Source organism: Rhea pennata, chromosome 25 (genome assembly GCF_028389875.1).
Source record: "Rhea pennata isolate bPtePen1 chromosome 25, bPtePen1.pri, whole genome shotgun sequence".
Lineage (NCBI taxonomy): Eukaryota > Metazoa > Chordata > Aves > Rheiformes > Rheidae > Rhea > Rhea pennata.
In genome coordinates, this window is record NC_084687.1 from 7,505,866 (window position 1) to 7,530,577 (window position 24,712).

General features: G+C 36.1%; 1 protein-coding gene across 2 annotated transcripts; it reads right to left on the reverse strand.

Annotated features, from left to right (window-relative positions):
* Window positions 1-538: 538 nt before the first annotated feature.
* On the reverse strand, window positions 539-21,748 carry ST7L (suppression of tumorigenicity 7 like). 2 transcript variants are annotated; one of them, XM_062594943.1, is made up of 14 exons: window positions 21,694-21,748; window positions 21,166-21,220; window positions 20,916-21,031; window positions 19,249-19,327; window positions 18,270-18,424; window positions 17,552-17,649; window positions 16,781-16,895; window positions 14,884-14,956; window positions 14,051-14,153; window positions 10,816-10,966; window positions 10,542-10,634; window positions 7,482-7,621; window positions 1,615-1,698; window positions 539-1,096 (listed from the first exon to the last, which is right to left on the reverse strand). In XM_062594943.1, the coding sequence occupies exons 3-13, from the start codon at window positions 21,025-21,027 to the stop codon at window positions 1,645-1,647; spliced, it is 1,173 nt and encodes a 390-aa protein (XP_062450927.1). In that variant the 5' UTR covers window positions 21,028-21,031; window positions 21,166-21,220; window positions 21,694-21,748; the 3' UTR covers window positions 539-1,096; window positions 1,615-1,644. The 2 variants fall into 2 exon arrangements, with proteins under 2 accessions (XP_062450927.1, XP_062450928.1); XM_062594944.1 differs by lacking the exons at window positions 21,166-21,220; window positions 21,694-21,748 and having other exon boundaries at window positions 20,905-20,990.
* Between the last annotated feature and the right edge of the window lie 2,964 nt (window positions 21,749-24,712).

Below are 24,712 nucleotides of genomic sequence, written 5' to 3' on the forward strand. Positions count from 1 at the left end.
TATTTTTATGGATTTCCACATTTTAAGAAGCCTAAGCTAATATGACTTTGCTTTCTCAATATAGAGTAGCAAACACGAATGAGAAATAGACATTTTCTCTAATGGGGGAAGAATGAAAATGGAGGTCACACCAATTACCTCAAACCACAACTGCCACAGCTATCATTTCATGTCTGCTCTAAACAAATGTTTATGGTAGGTCCACACTGCAAGTAATTCCTTTGAAGAGTGCTCCTCATCTTAGTCCTGGTATCAACATTAGTACTTTCCTTCAGACTAACACCTGAAAGCTCAGGTCTCCCAAGACTCCTATGCAGATACCACAATCACTTCAGCAGTTACAGAAACCATCTCGTTTTTCAAGGTAAAGGGATTTGAAAGACAACAGATGTACAATTAAACCTAAAGAGATAATAATATAAATTAGGGGAATTTATACTATAATTCCTTGTGTAATGCAAACTCACAGGATACAGAAGAAACATTTTTGTTTGTACAGTGTCATCTACATTAAACAACTGTTTAAGAAGTCAACATATTCAATGTATTAAAAAGCAACCTTTTAATAAAGAAAGTGGAATCATACTTTACTGTTAACAAATATTTTGAAAAAGGCATATGAAATCAAGCTGAAGCCAATTATCTTCTGCATCTACAGCCGAGAAGGAAGTATCAATACTTAAAACATCCACTCAATTTGTATTCTTTCACTTCTTACAAAGGAAGCATTAGCTTCTAGTTGTACAAGTGATTAAGAGAGCAATAAGATATTGCTCAACACAAACTATTTCCTGAGATGATTACAGGCTGTAAGGTCAAAGAAATTCATAATATTAAGCATCATTACCAACATAGAAGCCTTTGAAAGATACCATTTCGAATAACACAGCTTTCTTTGCTTCCCCCATCCATATGCCAGCTAATCATGCCCAGTGGGTGTTGGAGGTGACGCTCATGAGATCAACGGAATCAAAACTATCATGAAAAGTAGGCTCCACTCAAAACTGAAGTCAGCTGATGCCAGGGACTAGACAGCAGGAAGATCTCTGTGTTTTCCCGTTATGAAGCTGAAGGGTGAAAGAAGAGTCCCAAAGAACTACAAGAAACAGAACAAAACAACAACAAAATGAACTCAATTTCAGAAAAAACGTAATTTTATAGGCTTAAGGTATAACCAAAGAAATTCTGCATCTTTCCTCAAGATAATACATAGCTAATTTCCCTCAGTACTGATGCCGTGAAACAGGCTTGCAAAAAATATTAACATAGATTTATATACATCAAAAACAAGAAAATCATCATCTATAGGACAACACTGAACCTCAACCTCTGTCACACACGAAGCTTTACTATAGTTTAGCTATTAGTACATGGAGGCATAAAGGTTGAGACTTGCTTAAAGGTAATGAGACAACAAGAAGGCTAGGGGAACAAAACTGGACCTTAGAACTCTTTGCTTTAACTGCACATCTTTCTATCTGAACAGTACTAAAGCTACAAAACAGCTTCAGTAAGATTGTGATAACATGTTATAGTGTGCTACTACAAAGAAGAATCTGACTTCAAATCCAAGGCGGGTAGGTCTGGGAAGCCATGGCTCAAACCTTAACTTACCCTGCTCTGCTCAGACGGTACAGTCCACTCTCAGCTGGATGCTAGAACGCTGGGAGCGCTCACAGGCCAAAGAACTCGTAATACCTAGGCACAACCAGGATGAATTAGGATAGCAATTCTACATGCTACAACTCTTCCAACTGCTCTAAGCTCTACATCTTCAGTGTTATGCAGACTAGGAAGGAGGATAGTGTGTTTTCTTAGTAATTCAGGCATGGATTACTTATAAGTCATTGATTTAAATGTACAAAAATTGAACGGAGAATCCAACAAGGACAGCCTATGCTTCCTGTATTCTAGATGCCATCTAAACAGTTCCAGAAAAAAAGATTAGGTTAAAACAAATAGTGCAAACTCCCCTGCACCCTCCCAACCCATCTCCCCAACTATTCAGTGGGACTCATGTTATCCTTGTACAAGCCCCCCTTCCACGAGACAGCAATGACAGAACTCATTTACTTTGAGGGCTTTACTTTGGCCCTCCTGGCTTATATCATAACCTCAAATATTACATTAAAAAGGCTTTTAAAACATAACATTCACAACAGCGCAGGAGCTTTTCATTGCAGCTAGCTTCTTCTCTGCCTGTTTGCGTGTGGCACCTTCACATTAAGTGCATGAGTTAAGATGTAGATTAGCAAGGCAAGAAACCTTTGCCCTTGGCATCGACACTCAGCTGTGACAGGAAACTTCAGGCTTTTTTTCTGTGAAGTGTAGAACCACTCATTACACATTGGCAGGGAAGTGCACATCTCCAAACTATACACATTTTCTCTTAGATAAGCAAAAGACTCAAGTGTTTATAAATATGAAAAGTTCAGCAGCTGGCTAAAAACTTAATTCTCCAGTCTCACTTAATGAGCTTTGGGGAAAGTGGTAGGGGGATTTGCTCAGAAAGCAAAGCAGAGTGTCACAGAAAACAGGACTTGCCAGACTGGGGTCTGTTTAGTCCCATATTCTGTCCAGCACTGGCTGCTATCAGCAAAACAGCAAAAAATGCTCTAATGGGTAGCTATGGAACAACCAGCAAGAAAAAAAATGTTTTCTCCTAATCTTGTAATCACAAAAATTAGCCAGTTTTTAATTTAATTCCTATGACTTCTTTCTTTGCTGTGAAAACATCAAGCTATCTATATCAAACATTTTGAAACAGGGATTGTCTTAGGAACTATTCCAATTTCATGCACAAGGAAGTGTTTTCAATAAGATACTGGAATACCACTGCATTTTTTTTCACAATCATATTAACCAATAATGATGATGCATTCTAGTAGCACATATTGGAAAAAAGATATTAGACCTTATAAAATGGGATATATTTCTTATGAAGGTAAGCATATTAGCTGTTTTCAGGCACTCCTAACAAAACTGTTAATAGTGCCTGCTGTCACTCTGTATCAGTAATTTTCTTGTAGAGAAGACTTTTTGGTGTCTTTATATGATATTACAGAAAGACTTGGGCAACACTACTTTTACAAGTTTATTCATAGCTACCCAGCTCTCCATCTACGCAATTATTAAAGATTCACACCAAACACAAAAAGAATCAGATCCTTTTGTCTGCAGTTTTGACAGAAATTGTTATGTAGGACAGAATACTTTTCAGCTTACTCAGTGAACTGTATATTTTAATGTCATCTATTTTCTGTACTTCCTCCCTTTTTTATACTAATGAGAAAATCCTGAACAGCAACTGCTTAAGAAACAAAGCAATCTCAGATTATCAGTAACAGAGGGATTCTCCAGAAGATCAGAAATTGTCTGAAAAACCTGCGAGATTGAGCTCTTAACCACAACACACACACAGGGTGTGCACTCTTTTTGCAGATCGTACTATATTCTCTACTGCTGCATAGTTCATTGTCTTCACCTAAAATGGCTTGCAGGGTACATCCTCCTCTAGTCAAGGAATATCAAAATGCAGGAGTCTGAGTTTCAAGAGAACTAATAAGCCACAGTTGGCTGTAGTTGGAACAGTAAACGCACTTCTGAAAATATCAGTCCCTAATGTCTGTAAACCCTTCCACCTGTATAAAACATAACTAAAGTCCTTCTGGCACCTGATCCCAAGGCCCGAGAATACAACGGAAAGACTGCCATCAATTTCAAAGGGAGCTGAATCACAGTAGGTGCCAGTACTGAACACTTCTGCTGATGGTATATTGGATTGTATACATTGGAACTAGTAAATGCTTCATTGTGATTTTTGGCCACTTGGAATATTTTTAGCAATTTGCCAAGGTTTACCCTGTGATTTATTATGGAGGAAACAACCTCAAGCACTAACAAATGAAAATATGTAAACTCAGACTTTTCAAGTCAATAGAAAGGTATTCAACTTTTTAAAGCTCTTTAGAGTCACGCAACTCAATAAATACTCAGTTGCTAGAAACAGTTTGATTAAGAGACAACTCAAATGTAATCTTAGTAGTCAGAATTAAGTCATCCAGAGAGATTATAATGAAAAATTCCATATATATGATATTTTGCAATTGTTATTCCTACAAATGTGCCCTAGATTTGTTCAAAATTCAGTAATTCCAATAACTTGTTGGAAATGCATTTTGCATCACTTTTTCACTAAAACCAAAAGCACTCTAAGCTAAGTATCTTATTATCTTGAACTTTATCTCAATCTACTACATATAATAAAACAAAAAAAAAAAACAGTATCATAAAAAATTCTTGAAATCATGAAAAACAATTTTTAATTTGGAAAACTTAAAATATTGGAATTACCTGCAGGTATGACACCAGATAAAACAAGTGTTTTATTGTAGCATGCTTGGGAAGTGGGGGCAGGGAGTGGGAGTACAATAATCTAATAATTAGAAAAAGGAAGAATATTAGCCATTAGATTATAAATGGAAGTTAACAATAATCCTATCTAAAATAGCAGAATAGCAGAAGATGGTGTCAGCCTCAGTAGGATGATAAGGAAATCACTTATCCTTTCCATCTCAAGATGTAATTTCCACTTTTGCTGGCACTAAGCAAGCACACTGAGTGGCAGGAACTCCTTTTTCTGTATCTGCCACTGAGGTCAATTGGTTGGTAAAATTATGCAGTGATATGCATGCTTCTTGATCATCTTTTCTGCTGAACAGACATTATCTGTTCTTCCTATAGAAAATAACTGAAATAAATATGCTGCCAAATGAACAAACCCTTTTTTTCCCCCACATTCAGGCAACATGTCACTTGACATTCAAAATACCATTATGCAAAGCCAACTAACTTGCACAAAGTCTTTTTTTGATTCAAGAAATCCAGAACTTCACCAAGCAATTCTTTGTTAGCATAACATTTGACCTTGTATCTCTTTGGAAATCATACAACTTTGCTAATGCAGTCCTTACAGAACTAATCAAGCAGATAGTTAGACCCTAGTTACATGAAGTCAGCCAATTATGAGCAGCACTGAAATTTGTCACTGGCATGTCCAACTGTATTTTCCTACATAAAGATCAACAGAACTGTGTGGAAATGGGGCCCCCACTCTCAGACCTGCATAACTTGGACACTGTAGACCAGAATCAATAATGAAGCTGATGTTTTAGGAACAATGTATTTTTAAGAAAAAACAGCTTATTTCCTAGGTCTACATTACCTGGTGCATTAAAATAGCAAGAAAACAGAAAAACTTCCATGCTGTCTTTTGACTAGTAAAGCTTGAATAAACAACACATTGAGCATTTAGTACTCTTTAGCTAGCACTCCACTCTACCACACAGTTACGCATCCATAGTTCAATAAAGGCCAAAAGTATTACATGGTATAGTTTGAGAAGACAAGAAGCGAAGCTGTCCACACCATTTTTCACTCTTTGCTGAAGACAGGGAGTAGAGTTTTGAGAATTCAAGGAAAGCCAACAAGGTTAGAGCCATTAACATCGTTAACAGATAAGCAATGAAAAGAAACCCTAAAGAAGAAAAAGGGAGGGAGAAAAAGAAAAAAGAGCGGCACAGAAGGCATCCATTGAAACAACTGCTTCAACAGCTGACATGTATTTAAAACAGCACAGATCAAGAATTTATCAGAGCACTTTATCCAGCTAAAAAGCTTGGTTACCATTGTAAAGTCCAGTTCCATCTTGAATAGGTACTAGAATGACAGAACCAGAACAGATGTATTAACTACACTGGACACAATCCTCCATCTAGTAACTGGAACCAGTCTGGATATAAAAAACATTGGTCTAGTTTCCAAAAGGTAAGTGACAGTTAACTAATTTTTGAAGTAGTTGGCTTGGAAGTAAATGATTAATTTACAACTGTTTTTGTCAGTTCCATTCACGTAATGCTACTAGATTGCCTGCTCGGCAAGAAATCTTTCTTTCTGGGGTCCAGTTTACCTTCCTACTCATTTTTTAGAATCTCCAGTTACCAATTTATTTATTTTTTGAAGCTCTCACACTGCAATCTTCTATGGGAATAAAAATGCACATTCAACATAATGCTCAGTGGAAAAGTTTCTCAAGTGTTGAAATGTTCCTCTGATACTATAAAGTGCAAATTAAAGCCATGGTATGTTTTACTAACAATTTACCTTTTTGTCAAAATATACCATTCATTTCACCCAAACTCCCATTTCAATTATCATGGAATACATTCTTATAAAGGGACATAAGGCCTACACTTCTCATAAAGAATTAACTTCATCAAGACAGGTCAAAAATGCTGCGCTTGGTAAGACAGAACCTAGTAGTATTATGAGCAAGATGAGACTGAGTACACTGCTACGTTTGTACAGCTTCAGCTGATACCTGTCTACTTACCTCTGTATCTTGGCGCACAGTCTAAACAAAAGAAAGTTCACAGACTATCACATTTAAGCCAGAAGTTCACTTCTCTACAATCCCCATTTTGAAGATACACCCTTTGTTTCTGTTACAGTAACACAGAGCATCATTAAGGATCATAATCCCTTTACAGTACAGGGACATCACCATGATGACAGAACTTGCTACACAGACCTTACACAAGCTCTAACACCTCCTGTATTAAGGAGCATTTTTTGCTCTTTAATTAAGGATAATTAAGCATCGAGCAGCCACATAGCGAGACACTGCAAACATCTGATGCATGGATGCTGGCATCTCTGATTTTTAGAAGGCAAAGATGTGAGAAATAGTGGTAAAATGGAAATACATTAAAAAATGTTAAGAGTTGTATTTGATTTCCAACTTTGATTTCATAACATGTCTTACAACAGTAATTGTAAAAATTTCCTGTAAGTATTGGAGCATCCATCACTGCTCACTGTAGAACATTCCTTTGCAAGATAACAAAAAGAAGCAGCAAGTCAAACGGCCTATAGAGAATGTGTAGAGTTCTATTTGTTAGGCACAATGTCCTCAACATGATACAAGATACAGATTTAAACAATTTCTGCCTCATAGATTTTACAATCTAAACATTCTCAGGGCTTGGATTTTAACTCCTGTTGGCTCCTGGAAAAGCCTCTTAAATCAGAATGCAAAAAAAGTTTTTTTTTTTTTTTAAAAAAAAAAAAAAAAAAAAAAAACTTCCAGCTTCAATTTTAAGCAGAAAAATCAAATCAATGAGATAGCAGAAACCAAAGCTGCACTGCATTTAATAGGCATTCAGGAGTAACCTGATTAAATCAGGAAAGGGAAAAAAAAGAAATAAAAGAAAAAAGAGAGAGAGAGAGAGAGAGAATACTACAAAAATCCCAGTCTTTTTTTGTAAGCTACAAATCCAATTCTACCAAGTGTCACACAAATCACATAGCACCTTGAGGAGCACGAGACTGACTACAGCCTCCAGCACAACAGAACACGACCTCAGAACTTCCAAAGATCCTACAAATTCTCTATGGAAGCCCCATGACAAAAAAATACTTACAGCTTTAGCAAAAATGACCATCAGCTCAGGGAACTGGTGAGTAAGAAGGGCGAGCATTGCTGAAAAGGAACATAGGCCTGCTGTGAAATGAATGAAGAATGGAAGTTCCTTCTGTGGGTAAACGGAGACTTCATGAAATGCTGAAAGGAAAACATCAAGAACATTGACATTTGATAATAAAGGACAGATTTCTGAATTTATGATATACTCAATTCTACATTTACAGAAAGCAAAAGTGTGGACTCACAACTACCGTGCAGCTCAAAACGTTAGGTCCAAGTATTTGATTCAAACTTTTTAAAAATTTTCCCCTGACATTAAATGTCTTTGCTTATTATTAACAGCCACTACAGCTTTCTCTTCCCAGTCTTCCTTTCCACTTGCATGGGATTTATTTTTAAAGCATTTCATCAGGCTTAGTTTTTGATACCTACTCTTTTAACAGGACAGAGGGAAGAGCTATAAAATTTACAAGTTGTCAAAATACACATTCCAGACAAATTATCTAGACCAATTTAAACACTTCAGGTGTTTTCAACCTTTTGAAGTATTAATTCTATTATTTAGAAGAGCATTTTTCAAGTATATCTCAGTTTTCCTGCTTCTCCTATTTTAATGGAATGCTCATCCACCTTAAGTTCAGTAAATCCAAAACAATCATCGGATTGTATATGCATGCAAGGTAGCTCCATAAACTTCCCAAGGATTTCTGGTTTGTAGACTACAGTACATTTTTCAAGTAGCTAAAAGAGGAGACCTCAAAGAAAACAGCACCACAACTAGGTTATAAATTCTATATATAACAGTTCCTTGCAATTTCCAATCCATGGTCATGAAACCAGAAGAAGGTGATTAGACCGCCTAGGGGGCTTGCAAATGGAGCTTTCAGCACTCCAGACACCAAAACTGATTACTAGCTGACAACCTGTCTAGTGAATTTGTAATCACTTTCAGGTTCTGAATACCTGCAGTTTTGACTTTTTATCAGTGATTCAGAAAGTTTTTTTTTTTTTTTTTTAATGAAAAGAAGGTTTCTTTAGACATAAGTAATTATGAAAGGGTTGCACATATTTCTTCACAAGCTGGTTTCAAATCTAAAAAAGCAAAATTCAGGGAAGCCTTTTTAGAAAACATGAAAATATAATTGCTTCATTATTTGTTTTCATTGTACTAGTTTTTCATCTCGTACTTGTATATTTTGGCTTTTAACATGCAGCATCCTGAGGTCTGAGGAGGAAAAAGACAGTTCACCCTCCCAGTTATTGTTTCTGAATGTTGGCACATTAAAAAAGAAGTTATCACTATAAAAGCAACCCCAGCAAAAATGACTTGTGCCTTTGCCTGTAAGTCATTAATGACATAGGGTTTGGTACGGTTTGGTTTTTAAATCTGTGATTATGGAACACAGCTCTGTAAAACACATTGCATTCCATGTCTAATGCCAGTCAGAGTTGTTCAATGATATTCCAGAGATTATCAGTTCACCTTCTTAACAAGTAACCAGTCCTGCTACTTTATGGTACAATATGATAGCAATGCAATCTTCTTCACCAAGCACAGGAATGGCTGTCTACTACTGAGTAGCGCCATGCTCTCAACATAACGTAGAAACTCACCTGATTTTTAAAACAGAGAGCAACCTAAGTTAGAAAACATCATAGCAAAAGGCAACAATGTAAGTTAAGAAAGGATTTTAAGGGAGGGAGGGAGGGAGGGAGGGAGGGAGGATTCTTTCTACTCCAGTTGTTCCTACACTAAGATATTAGAATCAAATCCAAAATACATAAGGACAACTAAAAACAATTCTATATGTTCACAGCCATTCAGGAATTGTTACTAGTCAGACCAATTCAGGGTCTTTGAATCATTAATTTGGCCAACATTATTTTAAATAGATAAGTTTAAAAAATTTAGTATCAAGATTTCTCGAGGAAGTAGTGCAATAAAAGTGCTAAGATGATATTATTTATGGGTAGTTTTATATTTAAATCGTAATAGGAACGCGTGAATGATCGTGTTGAAATATGTGCATATGTTGGTGTTTAATTATGCTGGGAAGTCTACAATTTAGGGTTAGTCACTAACCAAGGAATTCCTTGTGCAATATCCTGCATAAGTGAGAAAGGAGTAATTTAAAGCAGTCTGGGGGCAAATTTAAATTACACATTTTAAATATAACTTCAGGCATTTAAACAGAAATATGTATGTGTAGGTTTGCTTTTCCACAGCTGTGGTCTCAGTAGGTCTGCTGGTACTTTTGCAGTAGCCCTTTATAGTCCTCTGGGACGTGTGTTTCTTCATGATATAGAAGTTAACCTTAATAAGAACTCTATTAGCACATACACTTAACAGTCCAATTCTTATCTAAATTAATGTTACTTTCTCAGACATAATGAGCAAAAGTCCTAATGGTTTATTTTCAGGTTGTCTTACAAAACAAAAAACATGTAGGCTCATACTTGCATAAAATAACCTTGAGGTAATAGGCAGTTGAAGAGCAGTTACTCTTCAGTGTCAAGTGTTAGTATAAATCTGTACAAAGATCTAAATGGATAAAAAAATACAGGAGGTGTACTATGCAGCAGATGAATATATACCAATAAATTAAATCACAGAAATCAATAAACATTCTCTCAAGCTATAGATTAACCAAGGACTTCCTTCAAGATCACAAACAGGTTCTGCCAGGTATTTGAATGTAAGACTGGAACCATGCATTCACACCTTGCTAAAAGGAAATAGCTCCTCTGCAACAGTAACCAAATCTATGACTTTTAAAAATGATTTAAAGAACCAGTGCATTTTTTTGCTCTTGAAATTGGGAAAACACATAGAAATTTTCTCCTGGAAGGACCTATTAGCTTGTTACAAAATCAAGCTAACATTTATCCCCATACACATATGAAGTGCTTAAGGAACATCTGGGAGGGACATCAACAAGTAGCTGGATCCCTTTATGGGAAGCTCAAACCTGAAACCACAGTAAGGTAAATACAGAACACCACAAACCAAATACTTCCTTAGGTTATGTTTTATCGTCAACGCTTAGAAACCACTTACTTGGCAACAGTTCTCTGTCCGCTGTTTCTGTACAACTTGGATACGGATAGAAAAGATGGCCTTTCTCTAACGGGTATGGGATCATCCTAAATGCTGGAAATAAGAGTGAGTGACATTAGATTCATAGCTAAACCAAGCAACCAGCTTCCCACAAAGAGAACCAATTGTGATTGAGGTGAATAAATGCAAAGAGATTAGTCTAATATCTAAAAAGAAAAGAAAGATAATATCTAAAAAGAAAAGAAAGAAACATGCAACTAAAACAGATACTTACTGCCCTCCCATGTACAATGTAGCAGATTTAGAGCTCCTTCTATCCTCTTCCAGTGCTGGAGATGAAAAAAAGCATATGCTACTGCCTCGCTGTCCCCTCGTTTCAGAATATGCTCTGGAGGTAGGACTAAACTTTTCATTTCTAGCAAATACTGAAAGTAAAAGTGGAAAGCACTTTGTTACACGGAATATTCTTAAATCCTTATTAACTGCGGAAAATGAAGGATTATTTGAGGAATAACAGAGCACATCACACAGAGACTAACTTTATCTGTTGAAGAAATAGCATTCATTTGCACAGGAAAGGGAAAAGGAGAAAGAAACATTAGTGTATAAGGCTCTTAAACTGGGAGTTTCACACAGAGTATCAGGAAAAATGCATCTTCAGTGAGGTAAAATGTGAACATTTTTGTAGAAGATACATAAAATATTGTGCTGCTAGTACAATACCAATGAGCTGCAAGTTTAGGCTAACAAAAACCCTGGCATTTGTATTCAGTTTTATCACTGAAACTTTCAATGGAGGAGAGGCTAAATATTTGTTAGTCCTCAAATATCAGTAGCAAATCAGAAATTGGTGATAAGCGTCAATATGCTAACGAAAGGAAAAAGAATCAAGCAAAATTCAGAAAAACATGGTTTTAATGTGGTTTTGCTGTGCCACCACAAAGTATCTCTGACCTCAGAATTTCTCAGTTTCAGCCTTCTTCCTACATGAGCAGGATATACAATGCACAGAAGAGTCAAAGGCTACAATTAATAAATTTTCCATTTCCCTTGAAATATAGGATATGCAGTTTTTTAAATTGTATATTAAAAAAGAGAGGTACTCCTTTTGAATTTGGCTTTTAAAAACAGATAATTTTTAGAAGCATGAAATGATGGTTCCAGCTCTAGTATTTACTTACGAGTTGTCTTCTCTTAGCATATAATGTCTCATTCAATAACAGCCAAAGTTAATCCACACCTTTGATCAATGTGGCTGGCAATTCCTTTGACTGTCTCCCAAAGTGTAAGAATGCAGCCAACTCACCGATTTATTTCAGCAGATGCCACAAACTATGAGATTATTTACTAATCCAGTTTGAGGACTTAACTTTTCCCATTCAGATTCTTGAAGGAATGTAGTTGTGCCCTGGCCAAATAAAGCACATTTACTGCCTGGCTAGGTTCTTCTTTTAGTGCCTTGGGCCTACACTCTGGAGGGTAATATTCTTGCTAATCCTCTCTAATCCTCCTCTTTTTTTTTTTTTTTTTTAACACAGTAAAGGATCACTCACACAGGGCTGCTGTGGGAAAATGGTCTCAAATATCTGACCTTCGACCTGACTCCTCATGCTCTCTACAGTGCCTAGTTTTCAGTTGTACTACTTAAAGAGTAAGGGAATGTAAATGCAACAGTGGTGATGAAGGTCCATTGCAAGTATAGCCTCAACATACTAATGTTAAACTCCATGCTTTGGCTGTCTCTGCACCCACATGTTACCACACAAACAGAAAAAAATTCCAGGATCTGAAAGATTTTAATATCCTTTTTATAACCATAAAATAGACAAGGCATTACTATGAAATTTTTCTTTTTCTTAAATCTGGAAATAAAAAAGTCTTTTTACCCAGTTAAAATTTGTAAGATATTCAGAACATGATTGGAAAAGAATATTTTGCACATTATCAAAATGTAGCTACAGATCTCCCAATTGAAATGGTTTAAAAGTATCATTTTGTAGCTCCATAAAATGCTTTCCCCTAACTTTTCAAACAAAAGTCATCCTTGTAAAAGTATAACTCAGGGCAAAAAGAAATAAACATTATTTTTATTTTCCTTATGCAAAACGATGTTATCTGCAAAGACAATCACTTTCATTAGACACAAGAACAAAGAGATTTATACTTCACATATTCATTCATTTTTAGTCCAGAGGAAAGGACAGACTGCAAATTTAGAAGCTAGATTTTCTTCCCCACTAGTCCACCATAATGTATTGGGCAAGTTTCTTCACTTTTTTGTGCTCTTCCTGTCCTCTTCTTTTCTTGTTTGACTATGAATATTTTACAGTCCATACTCTAGGTAGCCAGCAACAGTAAAATTCTGCCTGGCAGTTTTATCAACTGGTGTTTCAAGGAGGTATTGTAATAAAAAACTATGAAGAAATCCGGATATGTAAATAATTAGAAGAGAAGATCAAAGTATGGAAAGTTAGAATCAGTTTCCTGATTGTCTGTAAAACAAATTTTGCAAGCAGACTGTCTGAAATGGGATCTAACTTCTTAGAAAAGGTACATGAGGCTCCTGAAACAACTAAAGGATACACAAAATAAAAGAACTTTTAGATAATGATAATGCGTTATAATCTTCTTCCCCTAAAGGCAGAGAGTAAAGAAAAATCTGTCTGAGACTGTCTGAAATGAACTTGCTACGCTCTTGATCAGTCATGCAAACAAGCAGCAATTTCTCCCAGCAATTAGCTTTCTCAGTGCACATTCTATTAGATTGGACAGGCAGACAGAATAGAGTGGTCGGATAATTCAAGCCTTCACAGCAATAGTCATTTGGACTCCATGATTATTTGCAGAGGATTATGTCCAGAACTAAGCCAACTTTCTACATTCAAGACTTCAAAATGAATGCATCACCAATACTAGCACAGTTAAAAAAAAAATCAAGAAAAGATTTTATTTTCACACAACTCTTAGTGGAATCTATTACTTTGGCTAGTTCAAGTAATGGCAGACATTAAATTAGAGCATGTAACAGTACAGATTCTTAATCTTGTCTACATAGGGATGAAGAAAATAAGTGACAGTAGATCTTTCAATAACTGGAGTTCTGGAGACATGCTTTAAATAAAATAGAAAGAAGTATTTTGAAGTATTATGGGTTGTTATTGTCTGGATAATTTAATTTGGCTTCAGGGATTTGAAAGATTTAAATTGGTATTTATTAATACTTAGTTTACCCAGCAAAGGGCCTTCAGTAATACATTACTGAATTTTCCAGCAAGTCAGAAAATTTTAACTTGCATTTAAACTTTTTTGTAACAAAACTACTGAATATTGCTAATTATGAACAACTAATTTAGTTACAAACAACATTTATGATATAAACAAATCAAAGGTTGGAGTTACAACCAACTTCAAAAAAAGCACAGGGCTAGAAAGGCTCAAACCACAGGACAGTAAGATGACTTACTTCAGAAGAAGATAAAATAGCCCAACAGGAAATAAAATACTCTTACCTTTGGAACATGAGGGTTAAATTCCACAGCTCTGTGAATCGCTTCCACAGCATTAATTTCTGCTGTACTAAGCCCTCTTTTGGAGGCAGTTTCAGGGGAGAACCTGAAGAGAAAACCCATGCAGAACAAAGTTGATAAAATGCTAATCAGTTATTTGTTTAAGGCTGAAACTCATTAAGAATTGACTGACTTATCAGAAATGAGAAATAAACCCTTCTACCAAACAAATGCAAAGGCTAATTCAGGTATCTTGACTGCCATCCATGCCAATATGACAAAGATTTGTTAACATTTTAGAAACTTCATACCAATCATCTATGGTAGAGTTCTCAGTCTTTCGTAAGTTTGTTGCAACATGACTTTCTAAGAAGGAAAAGCTAGAATCACCCGAGGGAAAATAAATAAATAAATAAATAAAATCAGGAAAAGACAAATGCCAATATGAATTTTCATAAATATCAAGCACCTAACCCATATATACACACACAAAACTGCTGAACATCACAGCAAAAGACTGAAAATTATAGAAAAGTACATGCATGGAACACATGCTTTTGGATACCATCTTTACCTGTATTAATGTTACAGATGTTTAATTATTTTCAACTATCCTGGATTTTACACAAAGAGCATACTATTTGTCCATAAAGTTTGTTTTTCAAGAGAAAAGTAAAACAATAAAAATTATTGGAAGAACTTTATATAAATATACAGCTATTGTTTTTAGAAATGTAAGTGCTACACGTTGGATTTAGATTTTTGTTTAATCTATAGTTTATAGCATAATCCAAGATTAGCCACAAACCACTGTTTTCACAAGTGGGCTTGCTTACCTTTCTGAAACAGCTCTGGCTTTTAATAGGGCCGCTGTGTAACATATTGCTGCTGATTTTGGAAGGCTAATATCTATGATAAAATAAAATAATTAAACTGTAATATCTAAAGGTAAGACAAACATTTTAAATCTATTTTCTTTGAGCTTAAAGATTTTATTTGGGTATACCAAACAATACATGTCACATCTGGAACATTTCAGCTATGATTAGAAGCCCTGAAATTCTTAGTCATCAAGCAATCTTCTGATGACCAGTCAGTCTCAGATCAAAAACTCAGAGTTGCAGTTAAGCTGGAAGGAGTAATTCTTTCTTCTAAACATACTAAGACACTGAAACTGGATTTAAAGAGAGAAATGCATGCATAAATAGACATTTAAGAACAAAGTACTTTCCCTGTATTCAATCATGAAGGTTTAAAATGAGCTTTAAATCTTCACCTGATTTTGCAACTGTATACAAACATGGAGTTTTACAAAATACTGAAATACTGATTAGAAGCTGACCAAAAAAAAATACATGACCGACAAATAGATGTTTTTTTTTTAAATGGAAATGCAACTTTCCTTCTTTTCCAGTTTAATGGGAGAAGTATCTGTTAGTTGGATGCTTTGTAAAATAGCTTCTGAGGCTAACTTTCAGCTGACAATTATAGATTAGAAGGTTAGCACTCCACAGTACAAGTTTACTTTAAAAGTAGACAAAGCCTGGGGTCTCATTCCCTAATATCATGTTGTGTATAGTCATATAGCTCTTGGGTATTTTTGTAAATCCCATCCTCACCTTGTCCATCACCTAACAGAAGACTGGTTGTCATGTCAAGTAAAACACTAGGAGGCGACAGAAAGTTTGAAGCTCTCAGTAATTTTTCCAGATGCTTAGGGGTGTCTGGTGGGGGGGAGAGGGGAAGGACAGCTCCCTTTTCTTGATGAAAAAGTCACAATTTCTGACATTAATATAAAGACATCCTAGCAAAAGAGCAAATGCTTTTGTTAAACTAATAAAACCCCATAGGGCAGGCATGTATGGACAAATAATACAAGCACACAACTGAAGTGGCCACACACAGGGGCACAGGATTTTGGCAAGAACAACATACTTCCTATTCCCTGAAGCAACGAAGAACAGAGACACAACAAGGAACACGCTGATTTCTCAAGGGCATGGAACACTTGCTACAAAATACTGCTTTTACGTCCCTCAATTCTGAAGATGATTGAAGGGACAGTTTTGGCAGCAGCACTTGGTAAACTAATGACCTGGGCGTTAGCTACGTGGCAAAACTCTGGGGACAAGTACCTACCTATTTCATTAACGTTTATCTAGACCTGTGCAATATCTGAAACATTCCAATTCAGACAGATAATGAAAGCAAACTACTGCCATTTAAGAGAGCAAAGCTTGCACACCACTAATCTTTGGCAATCAGACTCAGTACTACAGAATTATCAGACCAAGATCAGAGGATGGCAGAAGGGAAGACTATCTTTTTCAACCTATTTACATTAAATACTTTAAGGGGGCTATGTGACAACTGAGAAAGTCTGATGAAACTATTCATAATCAGGGATCTAGAAGAGATTGAAAAAAAAAATCCCTGAGCAGAGGAAAAGTGAACTTCAAGATCTGTCGGTGGATTAGTGGTAACTTAAGAACATAACACTTAATTCATATATAATTTAGCTTGCCTAAATTCAGATAACTCCATCTGAGCTCATCATTTTAAACGGAAAAAGTTGACTCATGATCTGAAAGTGCCTTTCTGAGGGTGATGAGAGGAATCTAGCCAGCTAGCTCAAACATTGGTAGACACTTGGCTTTTGGACACATATACTTTGCCCCCTCACCTACACAATTATACAAAAGTGTCAGTATTTTTCCAATAGACATCACTTACCATCATACTTTGCTAGAACTGCCTGGACATCTGCATAAGCTTGTAATTCCAACAATGCCTCCAGGAGGTTTTCATGAATATTCAGCATGCTAAGAAGTGGAAACTCTTTCATTAACTGAAAATCATTAAAGAGAAATAAATTAGGCACAATTATATAGTATTTTATTTGAACTCCTGAAATACTTAGGCAAAAATAATACAATAATTTAAGCTTTTTCAATGCTTTGTTCTTTTGCAGTGTTAAAAAACAGCAGGTAACCAAAAGTACTGCCAAACCTAACTTAAAGAGGTCACTTTTTTTGCCAGCGTTCATCTACTGGAAAACAATTATACTTAGGTGTTCATACATCATACTTTCAGCTCAAATGGGCATGTTTCCCCCAGTGGGCTGGTTTGGTCAGTATATTTGTTGTGTAATAATAACTTACGATACACCTTGGGCAAGCAAAAGATAAGACTGAAATACAATGAAGTACAAAGTTTGGCTATTTTGACAATTTAGTCATTGAGCCAAGCATAAAGCAAACTGGAAAACAAAACTGTGAACATATGCCATTATATAATATGAACACTTAATTTCCAGATACAGGAACTAAAATATTGTCATTGTAATTCCCCCAGAAAATAAATCCATCGTGATGTGCAAATGTCACTGGGAAATAATTCAATTAGACTTACTATAATGCCTAGAAAGGGAGTTTTACATCATCATTTTGGACAATGTGACAGAAAAACACCAGGAGTTGCTCACACTTCTTTTAAATTACTTACATCTCTCATCATTTTTACAGCCTCTCTTATTCTCCCAAGTTTTCTTGCACACATAGCTAGCCTCCTTTTCACATACACCAGTACATTGGTGTCTCTTCCTGATTAAAAAGCAAAAGGAAAATATTAATCCATCAGTTACAATCCTTAAAAAAAAAAAAAACATGAATATACATTCTAATAGGAATATTTCAAAGTAGCCAATCTAAGTGCAATTGACTGTAGAACCAAAATAGTAAAGATACTTTCAGGATTGCTGTCATCATCTTTTGTGCATCTCTAAAACAAAGACATACAAATCTCCCTCTCAAAAAAACAAAACCAAACAAAACCATACAACCTGTTCTTCCCTAACCATGTGTATGTAACATGTAAATAACTATTAGTGCTGTCTCAACCAAAGCCCATCTAGACCAATGTCAGCAATTCCTTTTAACAAGATTAAATGGCAAAAAGACTTAGACTTTTTTTCCCCAAAATATTGGCTAGAATAAAAGAAGCCTAAACAATACAACCTATGATAAATACACAGCATAACTACCACTTTCTATACTTATTCAGGTACGACAAAAGATCATACAGCATGTCATGCTAAGCATAGCTAAAATAGTAAGAACTGCTTCACTGATTTGGGAATCAAACTCAAATCACTAATCATAACTTTCATTTTACTTTGCTGCTGAAAAAGAAGTGTTTGTTTATCTGATTCAAAAGTGCTTACTCAGCTGTGCTTCATGCTGGGGACTTTGGGAATGGCAATTTTGAGACTTTCTGTAAATTGTTTCTCCTGCTTTCAGAGCCTGTTTAAAATACTTCTCAGCATCTACAATAGTTGTTGCTTCTTCCTCAGCCAGAAGAACATAGGCAGTTGCACAGCTGTAATAGGGGAAAAAAGACACAAATTATACTGAGGGACTTAAAGCTTAACATTTTTGAATAAGTGTAAAAAGCTTCAGAATTAGGGAGCTTTCGCATATGTTTAGTATCTAAGCATTGACAACAGCGAACTGCTGTACCGTAATATTCACTGCTTATGTCCAAATGGTGAATACTAGGAAAACAGAAACCTTTTCAGTTTTAAGACAAAATAAACATTCCAAGAAAAAAAAAAGGTTATAACTGTTTGTAAAATTATTTTCCATTAAACACTTAAAATGCTGTGATAACTGTGTGAAAGTTCTTTCTGTTCAGTTTGTTTTTCTAAAACAAGAAGGTGAACCTTTTTACACAAAAAGGACCAAATTACAAACCAAAAAATTTTACTTACTTCTGCAATCAATTTTGTTTTGTATTACACAATTATATTTAAAACCCTAAGAAAAACATCATATGTGAACTCCAAACACAGTACTATCATAATGCCATTCCTGATAAACCTAGATTTTCATATTCAGTTTAGTTTGTTCCACCTCAGCACGAGTTTTCCTGTGTTATTGCTAGTGATATAAAGATTAAAAAAAAAAAATTCTAAGAAAAAGGGAGAACAAAAGCTACTTTTTCTAAAGCATAGTTCAATACTTCAGTGTAACTGACAGCCACATGTATAATTCTCATATTCACAAAAATCCCCTTTAAAATATTTGGAAATTTCTCTTGCTAATTCTAAATATTTAGGACAAGAAACTGATACTGTGGTCAACATCATGTCATTTAATCTTTTACACTGGAAATAAAGAAAATTAACTTTTATCTAAACTTACTCATTGTTCAATTCTAAAGCTTGATAAGCTGCTTTAATCCGGGCTTGAGGGTTTCTCTCTCTCCATGCTTTCTGCATAACTGTTGCAAAAAAAATTTAAAAGGCTGGTGAGACACAAAAATGCAGGAAAACACCTAGTTAGCCAATCAGAAAAGCTGAGGCAATATTGGCTGTTTATGTTTCAAGTCTACCAGACTAACATTCACTTTCATTTTGCAAATTCACCTTTGCTAAACAACTGCTATAGGGAAGAGTACACAAGTACTTTTAATTCCAGCAGGAACTTCTACTATAAGCAGCAGAATCTTGCAATATCTGATGTTGTCACAAATTTAATCCAAGATAGCAATACCAAAAGGAATATTATTCATTGACCATTTAAGAACTCCTAAACTGAAACAAAAGGCAGTTTACATAACCAGGCAGATGTACAGTTTCTAAATCGCTACAGATTTCTGGAAACATTTCACAAGGCTTGTTGAAAGCTTGGCAGCAGCAATTGTTAAACACAGGTTCTTGCACAGACCTGCACAGAATTTTAACTTAAGCTTTCAAACAGAACTTCAAAGAAAGTTGATATAGTAAGATATGTGTTACACAGTTATTGTTTCATACTTCAGTGTTTGGACAACTACCAGATCACAAAGGGTTAAACTATTTCTTTTTAAATTTACAAAACATGTTTGAGTGGCATAACATGGCAAAGCCAGTTCAATATAGAATATAATCATTTATCTTATTAAAAGGTGTTCTAGAAAGTAACTAAAAACAAAGGATGAAATCTAACTATTTAAAAGGTTGAATTACAACTCAAATTCAAAATCAGTCAGATAGAAAGCAAAGAGTTCAGTGAAGCATCTCTACATCCTTTCCCATATGTTTCTACTAGAGAAAAGTGGGATCCCAAACCGGGAGCCAACTTTAACAAAAGAAAGACAGTTTACTTACAGCTACCATTTTCTAGACAGAATTAATAACTTTCACACAAAATAACAGCTCTGAAAGAACTCCAGAACATTACATTCATGGAATTAAATATCTGGCCTATCTCAAGTATGATAAGAAAACTGAAGAACCTATGCATGTTTCTTTTGGAACAAAACTTTCTGCTGTCCAGCAAGAGTAACGTGGAAAAAAACGTTCAAGTTTTCTTTTGGAAACAAAATATTAGTCTTGGCTTAGTAAGCGAGACAATACACTCCATTTGTGAAGCAAAAACACATCAAACATGTCACAGCTAGATGACAAGTAATGCTTCCGGAACTTGACAAATTGGTAATAGCACCTAGTCTGACAATAACCAGGTTGAGTACATTTTCTGCACTCAACATTTGGAATGCTATGATAAAATCATGGAGACAGCACTGCTCGTCAATAATATTTTTAAAGGAGACCAGTGCATTGCTTGTGAAGAGTAAGTTTTCAGTATCATATTGTTAATTAATAAGCGTGAAATCTTAAAATATTTCAGGACCCTAATGCACAATCTCCTTTAAAACCAATAGAGACAGCACAATGTAAAAGAACATCTATTCAAACACCTATGTAGAAAGAAAGGCTATTATTTCACAAAATATTTCATATTGTAGCTTGTGCTACGCTGATGTGTATTAAAAACACCCACTTTGCACATTCCACATACATATCTCTTACATACATCATTGGTACCTGTATCTGAAGGCCGAAGGGCATCTGTATCACATGTGAAAAAGTTTTGATGATCTTGAGCAGACAAATTCATGTCATAATACGTAAGAGGCTCCTTCCCAGTCACCCACATGTATCTTTAACAAGAGAAATTTCAGTCAGATGAGCTGCTAATAAATGCTATTGCTGATACTAAAGAGGATAGCTGATGTGCTTAACAGACAATTACGTTTAGTGCAGAAACCTTATTAGTAAGGAGTGGGCTACTAACCAGAAGTTTTCAAGCACTACTGCTACATAATCTGTACAGGCTGCCAGAAGGCTTCCTGCAGAGGAAAAAAAAATCTTTTTGCTATGTTCTAAATGACTGGAGAACTGGCTAAAAAGCACCTTTTCCTATGAAACAGTATGGCGACTTACAGCACAGCTATATTACTTTAAAAAGTGAGATTTCAGATGTAGAATCACTGCTTCATCTGAATAAAATAACTCAACAGGTATGAGACCATTATTTTCCTAGTGTTTTCCAAAAAGAAGAACAAAATAAATCCAGCATCCAAATTTTACCCTGAAAATCTGGTGATGTTTATAGTAATATTTGCATTCTTAACATTGAAACTGTCAAAATCTGGACAGATGCTTTTGAAACCCAGGATTGGCATCAATCCAAACTTCATCCCTACAATCTTGTAGGTCTTATTGTCTCCCAATAGTATTATTGTAAGCTCTGGGAACACAACATAAATATGTTCCAGATTAATTTTAAAACTATGCAATGAAAAAATAAGATTATTAATACCTGCTATATTCTGCTCCTCTGAAAAGATTCAGAGGATTTCGCCACACTTTGCACTCTGAAAATGATTTAAAAAAAAAGGTAAGTACTTTCTGAATTAAAAGCACAAGAAATACTGCCATGACATTAAAATATAGTAACTATACAGTTTTACTTCAACAACAAATCCCACAACTGGTTTTAATCTAAGATTTATGCAGTTTCATCTCAATTATGATTTTTATATATATATATATATATATACACACACACACATATACATATAAAATTTTTCCCTATGGATTTTTTTCCCCTCAGCATTTCCATCACACAAAAGCACACAGTGGAAAAATTAAACACTGCCGTCCACATTCACACAATGTTTATCTTGTACACATTTAGAATAGCAAAAATCCATTCTTACTGAAACAGTTCTAGCTAAATGTGTAACATATTTTCAAAATGGTGTTTTTAATAATGAATGTTCTAGGTTAATGATACTATGTAATGTATTATATATCACTTAATTTCTTTCATCACTATTAATAAAACACATTGGTAAAATGTAGGCCTTTCTCCAGAATCAAAACCATTCAAAAGAAAAATAAATTCACTTGAACAAGGCCTTCTTGAAACTCAATGAAAACCATAGGGACACATTAACAGTCACCTGGCATATTCTGCCTGTTTGTCTCATTCTCTCCACTGTTAGCTGAGAATGCTACTGGTGCTGGAGGGCTGTTCTCTACTCCACCAATGAGGGGCCTCAAATGACTCACAGATACCTGCTCAATGAAAGATGTGCCATATTTTCGGAAATGCCACCATTCAAATACCTGTCACAAGAGTAAAGAAGCACCAGAAATTTCCTTAGGTAACACTCTCCCAATATAAACATAACAAATGAAAAGCAAACTGTGAACAGCAAAGATAGCCCCCTACAAATGACTGTAGACAGAACTTATCTACATACAAATTAACATCTATTAACTGTTTCATGTCTGCCCTGTCACGCAAGATCTCCCACATAACATGAAAGAGATCAAAAAAAGTAAACTTTTCATCAAACATATGTTTGTTCCCCCCTCCTCGAGTTATTAAGTTAAATTCTAAACTCTTTCAGAAGGTGCCTGAATCTTTTAATACCAAGTCTGCAGTATAGGGAAATTAGACATAGAGGCAAGAATCACATGCTGGGTTTAGCTTTTTCATTTTACAAAATTAATCTAAAAAATAAAGCACAAAATGGTTAGTTAAACTGAGATGTTCTGCCAGTCAAACTTCTAAAAGCGATGTTTTAAGCAACAGTAATCTAGTTCACTTACTAGAAATTTTGGATCAAAAGCACTCTGTCTTTCTCTTTTAGGCTATTAAAAGCATCTACATATTACAGTCCTCAAGAACTATACTACATTGTCAACCCTGGATCAACTTATGCTAGTACTTCCATTAGCCTGCAGAAATAAGTCATGTTCAAACAAATGGTATTCCTTGTTAAGAAACATTACTACAAATAGCTGCAGACCAAAATCCACTTTTCTTTTAAGAATATATTTTGCATAGTTTTCATATATATATATATGTATGTATGTACATATGCATATATACACATACAGAAAAAAAATCTTAAAATAAGCCTAAAACAGGCACAGGTTACTTAGACTTATTGAAGCACATCAGATACGTAGTAAAAGAGTGCTTATAATATACCAGAAGAGATACTAAACAGTAAGTTCCTTTGTAGTACAAAGGCACCCTCTAGAGTCTGTTCAAAAACAACAAAAAAAAGTTAAAAAGTTGTAAAATAAAAAAAAAGGAGGGGGGGGGGGAAGGAGAGGGGAAGTGGGCTACTTACAAATATCAGTCCAGAAATAAAAGATGAAGTCACAGTAAGCGCAAAGTAGAATTTTGGTGTCAAAGTGCTTAAGAATACAGTCACTGTTAAAAGAAACAAAACCAAAAAGTTTATAAACAGAATCAAAAACATAAATTTTTTTAAAAACAATACTGTATAAAATACTATGCAAACATATAATGCAACATAGCCTTAGTGACTTTATAGATTATGTTTATTTTGTTAGAGAATCCTTTTCATCTGTCACCTTCTTGTCAGTACTGTCTGTAACATTAGTTAGGTTATATCTGCTACTTAAAACCTCTGTTCGAACTCCTGGATAAAGAATACTATGATTTCAACTATCTGCATGGCTGGTGAATAACAACAAGTCATTTTAATGTACTATTTTGTATTAATCTAAAACTGAAAGTTATTGTTTGGATATTAAGTTTCTATTCAGTGTTAACACGGACACTGCAGAAGTTTACTTTTTAGAAAAGCATATTGCTGTGCAATACTAGAACAAAGATATAACAAAAAGTGAACCAAAAATATTATATTGTTGTACAGTACGATGTATTAGCACACCACATCTTCTACACTGTACAAAGATTCTCTTTCCTGGTATTTACAGGAAGAAGATGCAGTTTCCTATCGCCGCTCTGGCCATGTTTTCTAGCTAGAACTACAGGTGCCTTTTTCCACCGGCTCTCCCAAGCTCTAACGCAGGCTAGCAGCGGGGGAAGAGGAGGCGGGAGAAACCTAGCAGCGCAGGGCACCACCAACCGGGCACCACCCGGCCGCGCCGGGCTTGCCGCAGCCAGCCGCTGCGGCTGCGAGCGGAGCTGCGCGGCGTTACGCGGCTGCAGATCCCCTGCGGGCCGAGGGGCAGCGAGCCGGTTTACACCGCGGCGCGGCCCGGCCCGGCCCGGCCCGGCCCGGCCCGGCGCGCCGCGCCTCACCGGCCGCCAGGCCGTCGCGGAGCCGCAGCGGCACCCGCAGCACCACGTAGAAGAAGCCGAGCCCGGCAGCGGCCGCCAGCAGCCCGCGCGCCCAGGGCGCCGCCGCCGCCGCCGCCTGCCGCCGCAGCTGCTCCCAGCGCCGCGCCGCCCGCCCGCTCCCGCCGCCGCCGTCCGCCATGGCCGCCGCCGGGGCACGACGGGATAGGGGCGGACCGCGCGGCGGGGCGCGGCCTCGCTCCCGCCC

Excerpts from the sequence above, each read along its gene's own strand:
- ST7L (XM_062594943.1), bottom strand. The coding sequence starts at position 21,027 with ATGTGGGTGACTGGGAAGGAGCCTCTTACGTATTATGACATGAATTTG. Across the intron at positions 17,650-18,269 it reads CCAGCATGAAGCACAGCTGA|GAAGAGACACCAATGTACTG; the intron begins GTAAGCACTTTT and ends CTTTTTAATCAG. Across the intron at positions 16,896-17,551 it reads CTGTAAAAATGATGAGAGAT|TTAATGAAAGAGTTTCCACT; the intron begins GTAAGTAATTTA and ends AATGATTTTCAG.